This window comes from Emydura macquarii, unplaced genomic scaffold, assembly GCF_026122565.2.
Source record: "Emydura macquarii macquarii isolate MOO-44397 ecotype Brisbane River unplaced genomic scaffold, CSIRO-AGI_Emac_v2 contig_1483, whole genome shotgun sequence".
Classification (NCBI taxonomy): domain Eukaryota; kingdom Metazoa; phylum Chordata; order Testudines; family Chelidae; genus Emydura; species Emydura macquarii.
The window spans coordinates 3371370-3385909 of NW_027131620.1; the positions used below are offsets into that span (position 1 = coordinate 3371370).

The 14540-nt window shown below is 35.5% G+C and overlaps 1 protein-coding gene across 5 annotated transcripts in view; it reads right to left on the reverse strand.

Moving 5' to 3' along the window:
• The window catches only part of ZBTB46 (zinc finger and BTB domain containing 46), an 81311-nt gene that overhangs the window by 13134 nt on the left and 53637 nt on the right, over positions 1 to 14540 (reverse strand). For 3 of the 5 annotated variants that reach the window (XM_067554054.1, XM_067554053.1, XM_067554052.1), the window contains 3 exons: positions 8704 to 8876; positions 7439 to 7490; positions 1671 to 7345 (listed from right to left, as the gene is read on the reverse strand). The exons of 1 other annotated variant lie outside the window; for it this stretch is intronic. In XM_067554054.1, coding sequence (XP_067410155.1) covers positions 6750 to 7345; positions 7439 to 7490; positions 8704 to 8876 — 821 coding nt within the window. In that variant the 3' untranslated portion in view covers positions 1671 to 6749. Of the gene's footprint in view, positions 1 to 1670; positions 7491 to 8703; positions 8877 to 14540 lie in introns of those variants that run through there. One more of the 5 variants, XM_067554056.1, reaches the window with a different exon arrangement.

Genomic DNA, 14540 nt, shown 5'->3' on the forward strand with positions numbered 1-14540 from the left:
TGAATACTGTGAGGGACAAAGATATTTATGATGATCTGTTAACAATTTAAACAGGGGATAAAATTTCTCAACTGCTTAACCACGAACAACAGATTATGAAAACAAAACATTTGTACTCCACAGGATCACCATAAACTAAGCACTACAGAGTGTAGACAAAGTAAGTAAGCTACAAATAGAACAGGTAAGGTCAGACAGGGTCATCTAACCCTCATACAGCTCCAAGATTATTTCCAGTATTGTCCAACAATTTAAACAGAATATATAACTTAATAAAATCCTGATTTAGTTGTCAGCTATCCAGTTCTGGAGGATTCCTTCATAGGTGGTTATTTACAGGAATTAAACTAGTCAAAGATGCAGTAAACAGGGCTCCTGCAGGACCAACTTTGTGAACAGGAAACATTCCTCCATAAGTACAGGTAACCAAATCAGTTAAAAAAAAATGTTGTCCTAGTATGGTACACTAATTCAAAACACATTGGGTCCTTTCAATTAAAACACCTCAAGTTAACGCAAATGTATAATATTTTCGATTAGCCTTCACCATCCCCCTTAAAAAAGGTCATTAATAGTGATCTGCTGGTGAAATATAATATAAATGAATGTATGAATTGAAAGATCCTCTCATCAATGGGGTGTAGGAAAATTTTCCTGTGGGTGTGTGAAGAAGTGCTTAAACTATCAATTTCTGCAGAATTTAATATTTTCTTTAAAAAAAAAAAAAATCAAGTGTAATCCTTGCAGTTGCAAAGATAACCTTCCAAATGAGAACTGATACAACAGTACTGCCTTCCTGAGTCTGTAAAGTTAGACAGTTCTAGCGCCTTTGCTGCTGCTGTTTATAGCATTTCCAATTTATGTAGTCAAACTGACAAGACTATGGTTAGTTTCACTGCTGCCATTTGGAACCCTAACAACAACAATAATTAAACTGTAAATCAGTTTCACACTGCTGACTAGGAAACCTCTTAACAGCAACAGAAATAGGTACTACAGCTATTCAGAAGAGAAGAGGTAAAATAGAACAGAAATTAAAAGATTAGAGTCAATCACAACAACACTACATGGCTGTTTAGAGTACAAATTGAAGAAAAAATTGCTTCTGTTTCAATTGAAGAAGTTCAGGTAGGCAGAATGTAGTTAACAGAGTTAGAATTAGCCAGGATGTCAGGTTTAACCACCTATTCATAGTGCCATGAGAGTATTCACAGAAATTAAGTGCCCCCAACACCATTCTGTGATATGGTTTCAATTCTTATTCATAGATTACAAAGGCCAGAAGGGACTACTATATAATTAGGCAATCCCATGTACAAATGTTCATTTACCCCACTTTGTGTGGACGATCATAGCAAAATCATGCAAATAAGGCATGTATTTGGATACCTAAACAATGTGAAAAATCAGGCACAAAAGTTTTAAGAGAATGGTTAAAATAGATTAAGCCATTTTAACTATTTTTGCTTACCAAGAGAAAGATATAAAAGTCTTATGTTAAATTCAGATACAAACTCTGTTTCCGTTAACATATCTAGAACATCTTATGATTATAACAAATTTACTGTCTTAGGTATTACAATTAATCTCAATGCAGGTGACAATACATTTTTCCAGCTAAGAAACTCAGTTTACTTAAGATTGAACAGACACAGGACAATAATTTTTGCAAGTTATAATTTTATTAAAAACTAAATATTTTGCCAAATATCCATATTTTTATTTCTGCATCTATAAACTAAACACTTGAAAAATAAAAGCATCATTAGAAAAACTGTAATACACAGTTTTATTTTAGAGTTTCACAGTACTTACTATCTGTTAAATGCATATGCCTATAAGCACATATACTTAGTCAACAACATGTCAACCTTGGTATAGGCACATAATGTTTTTTTTTTGGTCTAAATGACAAAGTTAAAATATATAAACTATTTGCCCTAAATAAAAAGGCTACTATTAAATATTTACAAACACATAAGAATAGCAGCATCTGTATTCCAGGAAATGATCATGGACCAGATTACCAAGATCATTACCAGCGCTGATACGTGGCAAATTTTTACATGAAAAATAGCACCAAGAAATGGAATATGCATTATAAACAGTGCTGTATTTTTTTTTAAACTGCACAAATAATTTTACAAATACATTTATATAAAATGTGCATTTTTAAAAAAAATCTAGCAACACTACAAAAACTTTGGTATTACTGTCTCAAGTTATCTGACTTCTTTCACGAAGGTAAATTTTCATGATTTTTTACATTTTAAAAATTCTCTCCTTGCTAATGCATTAGCTCCCCTCCCACTTTCACACCTGAAAAACTGATGTTTTAATATCCTGTTTTGTACTTGTGTTTCCTGCATACCATCTTTAAAACAACTTGCCTGCAAATCTAAATAAACTCCAAACAAATTAACAATGGTGAAAGATTATGACTTTTTAAAAGTATAAATCTGGTCTTTCAATTGTCACTGTTAAACACTGACAAATGCATAGATGATACAGAAAAAAAACTGTTGTGCAAAGTTAATATGCATTAGTCCTATCATATAACAATCACATCAATGATGTTATTTCCACTGCAGAAATTTTATTGTAAGATTTGTCTACAGTTTGGAAGATTTGTAGACACCACCTCCTCCCCCACCAAACAAATATACAACCACCACCAAATTTATGATCTCCTAATATTTTGCTAATCTGGTTTGAAATAATTATTGATAAGTTAGTGCACTATTAGAATTGCCACCCTTAAGATAAGATGTTAAAGCAAATGCCATTTTTCCTGATTCCATGGAAATTGAAGATTTTTTTTTTTAATTAAAGGGATAACTTATTTCCTGACCAAAATTCTCTGTCTCAAATAGCTGCTACATTTCCTATACAGCAACATCAATACCAGGAATGGATTGTTTTATAAAGCACCATATAACTATTGAATAAAGGTGCTACATAAAACTAAATTATAGAAGTCTGTAATTTAGGCATATTAAATATTTCACAAAATAACCTGAGGCAAGTTTTCCCCACTTCATTTTACACATTAGACCACATTTTATATTTTTAAGCTCAAACTGCAGTTCTGTTATTTACATAGTACAATTTATAATCCCTATCACATCTTCTCCCACTCCCCAATTTTTAATTTGAAAATACTAGTTTAAGGAAGTTTTCTATTACAATTATATAAACATCTGCTATATTGTTCGCTGAAATTCTAATGTTCGTGGTGTTTTTAATTAATTTGGTCTGATCTGTGAAGACAAGAACTTGCAAGTCACTTAAGAAGTTTAAGTATTTGTACAGGTGTCAGGAATCAATACCATAGGTATTAATTGTACATATTGCAATAAAAGGTCTACTTAACCTGTCTAAAAGAAAGTTATTTCTTCCACAGCTATTTGATCTCCTTTCGATGTTTGAATTAATTTAATCAAATTCCTTAAACACTAAGGAAAGAGAGGGCTGATCCAGTTGAAAGAATGTTATCTACACTTTCACATAGAACAATACAAAATAATTAAGAACTTAAAAACATCAAGACAGCGAATGCTGCAGAATATTCTAACAGAAAATATTAACAAAATCAGAGAATTCACAGGGTTGGAATGAGAGAAATGAGGAGGAAATGATCAAGGGTCTTCTTTCATGATCCACCTTCTTTTTATTAAATGTATTCAGTGACTTTAACAGTTCATGTGTTTCATTGCATTTATTACCATTGTAGCAATTTGATTTCTAATGATTCAACTGTAGCATCACTGAAGAAATCAGATAGGTGCTACATTTGCGACTGATATTACACTGGTATTAATTCCCATAATATAGGAGGGGAAATGCAAAATAAGTACCCTATGTAAAATGGTCATTGTCTCTGCCTGTGGCATATAGTCTAACTTCCTGTAGGTTGTAATACTTTGGTTTAGTTGGGTTTAGTGTGAGGCTGTTGGTGGCTCGTGATAAAGAGCAGGTCAGACTATAAGATTAGTAGTCCCCTGTTTCTTGAAACTCTATGATTATGACTCTGCCATGTGATAGCAGCCCTTTTAGGTAAGCTGTGGTTATTCATGCTCCCTTTTTGGGATGGTCCAGATAAGCCCTCATTTGCTGCTTCCATAATGCCATAGATACTTTTCCCTAGGGCAGAGAGCTAGTTCCCAGCTCCTGCTCACTGATAAGTGCCTTCCCACCTCCTCTCCCATCTGCCAAAGAGCACAGTACATTTACTTAGCAATTGCCAAATATCAAAAAGGCAGATTAGTCATGTCCCTAACAGGAAGAGCAGGTTGATTCTAAGGCATAATTACACATATATCAATAATCAAGAAGGGGGGAAAGTTATTGGGACAAAATAGTTTAATATGGCTTTCTTGCTATATCAATTAACATGGTTTGTCATAATGGTTTATTTATAGGAACAGACTCTCAGGCTGGGTCTGTGATCTGCTCAGACACAGTGTGAGTGGGTGGTGAGGTTGAGGGGGTGTCTGTGGCTCCCTGGTGCTAAACCACCCAGCTCTAGTGCAAATTAGAGGACTGAATGTAGTGGAGCACTACTCCAGAGTGTGCCACATCCCCTTCATGCTGGGGGTGGTGGGGGGAAGGTGATGGAGTCACGTCTGCCAGCTTTCCACTGGTGGAGAGTTCCTCTGCATGAGAAATTATGCACTGGTCAGCTCCAGCTATTTTATGTCCACTTTGTGCTGTTTGCAAAGTGGATTTAGCAGGCTGAAGAATCTGGCCCTTAATGTTTAATCACCCTACAAGTATACAGTATTGTTTGTGCAAAACTAAGCATTTCCCTGCCTTGTTTTCCTGAGGTATGGCAATGCTATAAAAGAACTACTTTGTCTGAAGAAATCACAAATCTACTACTTCTAAAAGTTTAGTTATCATTTCCTACTTATGTCGTCACACAAAACAAAAGAACCAATATACAAATTAACCCCTACACAGTACATAACACTTAAGCAACAAACTAAGTTGCTGACAACTTGTGCACTGTGCATAAAGTATTTGAAAAGCACTCTTACTGTGCGCCTTAAACTACAGTGATTGTTAAACTAATTAAACCGCCAATATGTATTTGTATGAAAATAAATAGCAAGCTGTGAGTTAAACAGTTCACAGCTTTCAAAAAACTGAACCAAAGTAATAAAATGGGAACTACAGTAAGACTTCAACCTTCCACTAACAGTATCTGATTGTCAAGCTCCACTGTTTCCACTATACAGTGCTAGGCTTTTTGAAACAACAGAATCTATTTTAATGTCTATTCAATTTGGCTAGGTCAACCACTATCTACAAACCAAACTAATGCAGTCAAAAGACTTAACGAAACTTCTTACTCATAAATATAGAAAATAACTCCAGATAACATTCAGCAGCATACTAAATAATGAAATGTCCTTAACCTATCAGCAATTTAAAAAAAATCCTAGTATGCTCTATCGAACATATGCCCAAGTAGCACAGAGTTTCTTAATATGATGCAGAAAACTGGACTTTATTATAAATAGCTTGTGGTATTAGGTGATAGCAAAGTACTTTCATTAACTGGTAGTTTTGGTCAGAGATGGAGCTAGTAGCTCATTCCCATAGTTGTGCCATTGCAAAGTTTGGGTCTTCTTTTATGCAATATAAATCCAATCTTTGTCCAATAGCATTCCAGAAGTTTTATGCGGTTTTTAAAACCAGTATCAATGAAGACATCAATCAGCAAAGCAGAAATACTTGCCACAATGGCTCAACAGTGTTTCAGCTAATACAGGCAAAAATCAGAGTGCTTTAGGGAAGAGGAAGTGGCCAAGTGCACATACATGGTACATTGGCAAGCAGCCAAAGGAAGTTTAAAAAAAAAAAAAAAATCTCAAAATGCCATAGCTTAATTTTATTAAACAGGTCAGCTTCACCTTTTCTGGTAGAACTAGATTCCTCTTCCCACGCCTGAGATCTGCTGGGATTTGTATTTCTCAGAACAGATTCACTCTAACTACAATGCAGAACAAGTTTATAGTTCAACTGTGTAATGCCGAACAGCACAGGGAGAAATCTCCTCTGATGACAAAGTCAACACAAAGACACCCCCGCTTCCACTCCCAAATGCAGAGATCCTGTGTACTTCTCAATAATCCTCTTGAGACTATTTTTAACAGAATCTATAAAGCAGAATTTTAAACCAAGGAAATGTTTACAATCACTAATCATTTCCATTCATACAGACCACCATTGTACATAGGGACTGCATATAACATATTGCTATAAACTGCTATGTTTATAAAGGAATCTTTTAAAACTGCTTTTAAAAATAAACAGAAGTAAAAAATTAAGTATCTTTAAAACCATTATCTCTATATAACAAATTAAATCTTCTCTAAAGGCTTGAGCTTATATTTAAAAAAAAAAATACACAAGCCAAAGCTCTTAACCATGACATGTAAAAACTTAAGAGAAATGTAATCTTTAACAATGAGTGATACAAAATAGCATTGTGCTATCTACTATCAAAAATATTTTTACACAAAATTGTATCTTGATTCTAGTAGATGTTTTAATTTACAAAATCTGGTGCTGAAATAGTGTCTGACTAATCTGTCCAATATCTGAGAATTATTATAGTGTTATAGTTTATCCAGTGGTAAACCTGTTTGCTGCAAGTAACAATGCAGCAATGTACTCCTCTTAATTTATTAATTTTTAAAGAAATAAATGCCTAAAACAAGTGATCCCATCTCTCTCCAATCTCATGATTTTTTCACTTCCTTAATATAGTTTTGATAGACCTCCTCATGTTCCTGATTTTGATCCACACTATCCAGAAGTTCTTCACCTATTGGCTGGGCAGAGCCCAGGTAACACACTTTCATATGAGTAGTGAGGTTCTTTTGCGTACCAAAACCTTTGCTGCAAAAGAGACACACAAAGGTACGTTCATCTGAGTGCACAGACATTAGATGGCGGTTCAGGTCTGTCTTGTCTCGAAACAGTTTTAAGCAGTCAGGACACTGCATCTTCTTGCGATTACAATGGATTGTCTTTTCATGCCTATCCATATTTGATTTTAGTGTGAAGCTTGCGGGGCACTTAGAACATTGGAAACGGGCAAGCTGATCCTGGGCCATATGATCAGTGAGGCCAACAAGCACAGGTCTGGCATAGTCAATTAAGTCAAAAGGAAAAATCATAGAAAAAGCATGCTCATGTAGGTGCTCCTTCAACTTTTCAGTGCATTCAAAAACCCTCCTGCAGAAACCACAAGTCAATTTCTTGGTTAGGGTTGAATCCAAGAACAGGCCTTCATTGGTTAAATCCATATCTTCAGATCTTGATATGTTTATATCTAAAACAGAAAAAAAAAAAACCACACACACACACATTAGTGACCTTCAGTACAAAATAATTTTTTTTTAAAGGTATTGTTCTCTCCATTTACCTGTGTCAGAGTTGTCAAATTGCCACAGTGCTAAAAATCCATCATAGGAGGTCTGCAAATGAAAAGTTCAATTAAGTTAAGATAAACACATATGCAAAAATGCTTCTATATGCTAATACTTCTCAAACCCCCTACCAAACCCCACCCTTCCAATTTGTTTAACAGAGATCCAACATTCAATCTGGCCATGACTAATTTCCCTTCTACAAACTTTTCATTAACAAAATTTAGAGATTGAGGTCAGAATTTTCAAGGTTGGTGCACGAAGACAGGAACCTAGATGAGAATCTAATTCATATTTAGGCTCCCAAGTATATGTGGCTCAATTGTCAGAGTTGCCAAGAATATATAGCTCCCATTCAACTCAATAGGAACCGTGCGTGTATAGAAATTCTGAAAGTCAGGCTACTTTCATTTAGGAGCTGACCTATGGATCCAGTTACCTAACTTTGCCCTTAACTCTTTGCTGCTATTTTTTCTTACCAGAGAGAAATACCCATATCAAGCAAAAGCATGCTCTCCTAAGTTTCTTTTATGTTACGACCATATGATATTACTGATTCAAATTACAAATACAAGCTGATTTTTTCATAAGCAATTTGCACTATGCCATTACATGGCAGATGGTGACCCTCTCTACAGAGTAGAGCGGATGATGTAGTCTGGCCAGGGTTTGTCAGAGATTGTGTACAAGGTGGAGTGGTAAATTAACCTTTCTTAGCATATTATTTTTTCTAGGGTGACTGCAAAAGAAGAGCTGTATTTTCCTCCATTTGTTCAATAAGGAGGCAAATATTTCATTCAAAAATATTTAAAATGTAACATTACTTAAAGCTACATATTTTATTTTAGAAACTTTTTCATTGCGGAAAGCAACTCCTGCTTCTATCCATGTTTAAGTAATGAGTAAAAAAGTATACGGATAGCTGTGCGTTCAAGCATCCTTATACTGTATTTTAACTCAATGGTTTTTATAATAAAAAGCACATGTGCAATGTCTGTGGATGCAAATTCCATTGAGAAAAGGAAGAAAAGGGAAAGGGAGCTGCAAAATTAGGAAAATACCAGCTCTGAACCCATTCCAGGAGCAAATTTGGATTTTTTTTTCCTGAAGTTTTACATTTACTATATTTTGAAAATGTAACTCATATTTTAAACAGTGTCAAATTAAATATAAGATGATCACTGGAAATTTTCTATTAGGGCGAATGTGCGTTAAAACCCCCTAACATTTACAAATTTTTGCAGCTGTCTCTTGATCTTACCTGAGCCGAGGAAGACATCTTTCCTTTTATCATGGTTTCTGGTGACATTTCACCAGAACAGGAGATCACAGGGGGGCTCTGAGTGGCAAGGTGTGATGAAGGCAGCAGGGGAGATGGTGCTTCCACTTTGCCATCAAATTCGCCCCCTGAACGATTCAAGTTGGCGCCAGGCCCTGGGGAACACAGGAAACGAGTCTCACCCACGTGAACTAGCACCAGCTGGTGGTTTTAAAAAAGGCCCTGAAAAGGCAATGAATGAGCACTTGCAGTTTATCTTCTGTCAGTGGGAGGGAACGCAGTACGTAGTGATGCCAGGTCTTTTGTTTTTAAAACCAGCCTCCCCACCCAAAATGTCAGTTGTCTGCGTGTGATGTATGTGGTGGGGGTTATATCTCACAACAGCAAAATGGTCACTAAAAAGAGTCACATGGGAGAAAGAAGCACAAGGTAGTACAAATATTCTGAACAATTACATCTCTGAAATACACTGGTTTGACAAGTACTATTTCAAACATATCACTCTTAAGTTTTCAATTAACATATACACAAAAGATTTATCAAATAACTATCCATGTAATTTTCTTTAAAAATTCTGTTAAATCCTTGAGCCCAACATTTAACCATCACAAATGAAAAAATAATTTGTTTTATAAAGTATCCTTAATCCCAAATCTCAAAGTGCTTTACAAAGGTGAGAAAGTATTGCCCACGTTTTATGATTAGGAGAGCAGACAGTTTAAGAGGCTCGTTCAAGGTTGCACAATTAAACCCTAAAAAGTTACATTCTAAACCTCTCCTGCAGTTTAAGGGAAAAGAAAATTGATTAGTCATTAAAAGGTCAATTTATTTTTGCTGTGCCCAACAAAATAAAAGTGAATCCCTCTGTTCATGCTGTGACAGCAGTCAAACGGTATACAGTACTCAGAAGTATGTTGACAATCAATGGGTGAAAGTATATAACGACGTTTTGACAGACAAATTGCCATACGCGTTTAAAATGGTTAATTAAATCTTAACAGTCACCTTAATTGTTGTCTCATTCCAACCACACAAATGAATTATGGTTTGTGAAAAGAGTGGGCAAAATCAACAAGAACAAAAGCTGTATATTCATTGTTAAATATAGTATTATAAACTAACTATAATAGAAGCAGAATTTAAAATACTTTCCATTCTTTCAAAGGCTTTTCAATCTTATTACGATACAATAACTTGCTTGCAAGATAGCAAACAAGGCATATAAAAACTAAGCATAATTTTTAATCAAATTATTAAATATGTGCAAATGTTAAGTTTCATGAACAATTATTTCAGAAAAGATACAATTTAATCAAAATTATGAGGCAGCATTCCACTGAAACTGTATAAGAGTCGCTTACTTAACCCATCCACCCCAAAACACAACCCTCTGATATTTTATTAAATACCAAGGAAGATTAAAGTGACTCTAAGGTGCCTTGTAAGATTGTAATAAGGTTCCCCATTACTCTCTGTGTATTTAATTTTTAATTCATGTGAAACATCACAGCTACTCTTGCACTTCTTACTATCTGGTGTGGCCCCCTTTGTTTTGGTTTTCTGTATTAAAGTCACCTTCACAGTTTAGTTAGTTACATTCAGGGTGATGAGAAGATAAATATTTTTAAGCTTGTCTTCTGATGGTGCTTCTATTTAACAATAAATATTTCTGGGCAGGGAAGAATGCCAAGAAAAACTAATGTAGGCAGTAATGAACCAAAATTAAATTATTAAGTTACTATCTCCAGTTATAAATCGGTGGATTTCTTAATTTACCATTAGAACTTAAGTTATTTCCTTTTGAATGGGCAATGACCTGCGGCATATTGAAATATTTTTTCAAGAACTCATGGAGAGTACATAAGAACGGTCATACTGGGTTAGAGCAATGGTCCATCTAGCCCAGAATCCTGTCTTCCAGTAGTGCCAGGTACTTCAGAAAGAACGGGCAATAATCAAATGATCCATCATTCCCTGTTGTCCACTCAACTTCTGGCAGTAAGAGGCTAGGGACACCTTGGCTAACAGCCATTGATGGACCTACTCTCCAGAACTTATCTAATTAGTTTTTAAACCATGTCATAGTTTTGGCTTTCACACCAGCCCCGGCAATGAGTTTCACGGGCTGACTGTGCAGTGTGTGAAGAAGTACTTCTTTTTGTTTGTTTTAAACCTGCTGCCTATTAATTCCATTGGTTGCCCCCAGATTCTTGTGTTATGTAAAGGGGTAAATAACACTTCCTTACTGACTTTCTCCATATCATTTGTGATTGTATAGAACTATCATATCCCCCCTTAGTCATCTCTTTTCCAAGGTGATGGAATCTCTCTTCATATGGAAGCTATTCCATACCCTTAATCATTTTGTTGCCCTTCTCTGTACCTTTTCCAATTCTAATATATCTTATTTAAGACCGTTAAATGTTTTTTATTCTTTCAAATTAATCTGGAAAAAAAATCAGGTTTATAGTATTACACTATGTTAGGTAATCGCAGAATCACTGTCCACCTACACAAACATTATGAAATTAACTGGTGTTCTGATTAAATCTACAATACTGATGCAGATTGCCCTGTTTACATAGCAACTTTGCGACTCTAGATAACTACAGAAGGAGTCCAATCCAGGCTAACTGTAGTATGAACTTTAGCAAAGAAACAGTGGTTTAGCTTTTGTAATTCCCTTGCTAGTTCCTTTAGGAAGCTATATTTGATATTCAATATGAAACAGCTGCCCATTTATTAAAGCAACAATGAAGGCTGATGGAATGGGCACTAATACATTTTTGGAGAATAAGGGGAAACAATATGTCACCCCTGAAAATGGAAAGGAAAGATATACAGCATAAAATAGATATGTGACAACAATAATTAACACCTACTTATTTGTTTCCACCAACTGCAAGTATCAAAAGGTATCACTGATGTTCTGTATCATGCATGTAAGTAAGTAAACCGTGTCTAAATTTAGGTTTTAATCCATTCTGGCTAATATAGAAAGAAATGTTAAGATTACTTTTTCTTTAAATTCTTGCATGGAAGCAAAACTATTTCCTTAATCAGAAATTAAAACTATCAATTGCCCTGTGGTCAGCACTGTTATGGAAAAACATGCACAAAAAAAACCTTGATGATAGCTACATGAAAATAGTATCCTCCACTGCCAAGAGCACTAACAGATTTAACAGTCAACTCCTGTAGAAAACTTAAATTGAAATGCCTAGATCATTACGACACACTTAAAATATGACATCAACTGTCTTTTAAATCTTGGTTTAGCATGTAAATAAGAAGTCCATGCCTACATGAATACCACTAAGGAATATTGACCACTGTGTAAATATATTCCTTTAATTTGTAGTGAAAGTATAAATTATTGGCTGCAATGAACCTAAAAATAAAATATTAATTGGTTAGCCCAAGAGAAAAGGGTACTGTGTCCCATGTAATCTGTTGTATAACACGCTTCATAGGAATGCTTGTATAAACAGTTTCAGTTGCAACAGAGAGAGTAAACAGGATGAGCCAAACTAAGACACATGGAGAACTTTGTAACAGATTATTCTGAAAACATGAAAGGTGTCATTTTTTTAAATGAGAGTTAACTTCAATCACCAGAAAATTGAAACCTTAATTGACTTTTTAACTCTGGAATATATGGATAACATAATCTGATCAATTTATTTCCTATAGCATTACCTGAAGGGCAAGAAGTGAAAATCATCCCTTTTATTTTTAAGCTCATTTGAATTGGTTAAGTTTACAAGTACTGTATTATCTTCTACTCAGTTGTTCTAAATAGAATATATTAATATCCACTGAGATAAGAATCATCCTGTATTCCCATTGTCCATTACCTGAACGTCAGGGATATCACACCTCTCTTTCAGTGTCATCTTTACAAAAGGTATAATGCTTCTTCATCCTTTAAAATGAATGTTTGTTTACATAGAACTTTTTACTTTGTTTTGTTAGCTTAATGTTTACAGTACAGAACCACTATAAAGTTGACATGAAACAAAGCTTTTTAGTAATCAGCTGTTCCCTTTACCCATCAACCAAAGATTTCCCAGGTTTAAAATTCATTAGAAAAATGAGCACAGTATGAGCAGCACCTTAATGTATTCTCAATTAGCTTCTTACAATAGTATAAACTAGGCCAGAGAAAAACTAAAAGCTGTATTTCTACAGCAAGCAGGGGTGCAACCAGAATTTCCCTAAGGAGGGGGCCTGAGAGGTGCATGTATGGGTTCCTCCCCGCATCCCCCTCGGATTACCGTGGCCTCTCCCTGCTCCCCTCAAACCAAAGAGACCCTGACTGACCAGGATCTCCCCCCCATCACTCCCTCCTCCACCCCTGAGAGCCGGGACCTCCTCCCCCCCTCCTTGCTGCCTATGGCCAATGAAGGGGGGGCGGGGACGGGGGCTGGGCCCCTGGGTTCCCTCTGCTCACTGAGATGTACACCCCCTTACAAAAGCTCATGAGAATTTCACACAAAGAAAATACACTCTTACAATGTTCCTCCTTACCTCAATCTTACTCATAAAATGGACAGCAAATATTACCCCCACTATTTAGGTCATCTCCTTACAATACTATTTTCTGGATCAGGAAGACAACTGAATTAATTGATGGTTAAGATCCAATACTCTTTTTCCTTTTTTTAAACTTCAGAAAACCATTTAGAAATGCTTGGTGTTAGTACATTGCATTTTCAGATGTGACAAAACAGAAAACAAAACTACAATCAATAATGTGGTTTTTTTTCTTTTATTTTAGTACTAAGAATTTAAATGACTAAATCCTCAATTTGTGGGTTTGAGAAAGAATATAAAGAACTGAAATAATGGGAGGAAAGAAACACAAAAAAAAATCTACTACTAACCTAAACTGCATGTTCTGAATGTATTAGCAGTGCCCTAACCACTTTATTGATACACTAAATTTCTCATTCAATTTTATATCCTATTGTTTTTGTTAAAAAGCCGTAAGTGATAGCTTGTTTTTAAATCAGTGTTTACGATTAAACTCGTATTATAGAGTTAAATATCACTAAAGAATTAATATTAAAAGATACTCAGAGTTGAGTGACCATTATAAAACAAGTACACCTCAAAATGATGACAGCAGCGCATAGTGATTCATTAACAACCAGCAAGGAGACTAATAAAATAAAGATTTTTTTCAACTCCCTGCTTCAGTCAGCTGTAAAATGAATCTCCTCAGACTTTTGGGTGTGATTATAGCAAGAACTATAGAGCAATTATCCTTCTGTCTTAACGCTGGAAAAAATTCATTTCAGTTACATAAAGACCAGGTAATTAGCTCTTATGTGGGTGAATTTCATGGGCTGGTGAAAGCATTAGGATGTGGAATCAAGCACCTTCCTACCTAGGGCCAAGATGAGGGGCTGCAAGCGTGGCATCCTCTCAGAGCTGTTATTCTTGCCTATGAAGGCAGAAGCTGCTTCATCATCCTACTACTCCTAGAAGCAGTGACCATGACATATTGTGCATGTAACACTGATCCCAGGTCCCTTCCTCTTGATCTGCCCTATTTCCAGCCTCCACTCCACCTGTAGGCCTGGAGAGGAGACCCCTTCTACAGAATGCAAGCAGGGAAAAACTCTCCTGTGCAATCACTCTGCCTGCAAGTTTCTCCATACAGTTACAACAAGAGTTTAGGTGGCACAGAGGGTCACATGCTGCTTCATTGCAGTGGGGCAATTTTCACCACAGGAGCACAGTTTGAACAACAGAATATTCTATTCATTTACTTAGATTACCAAAGTAAAAAAACTACCCTAGCAATAAAAAAA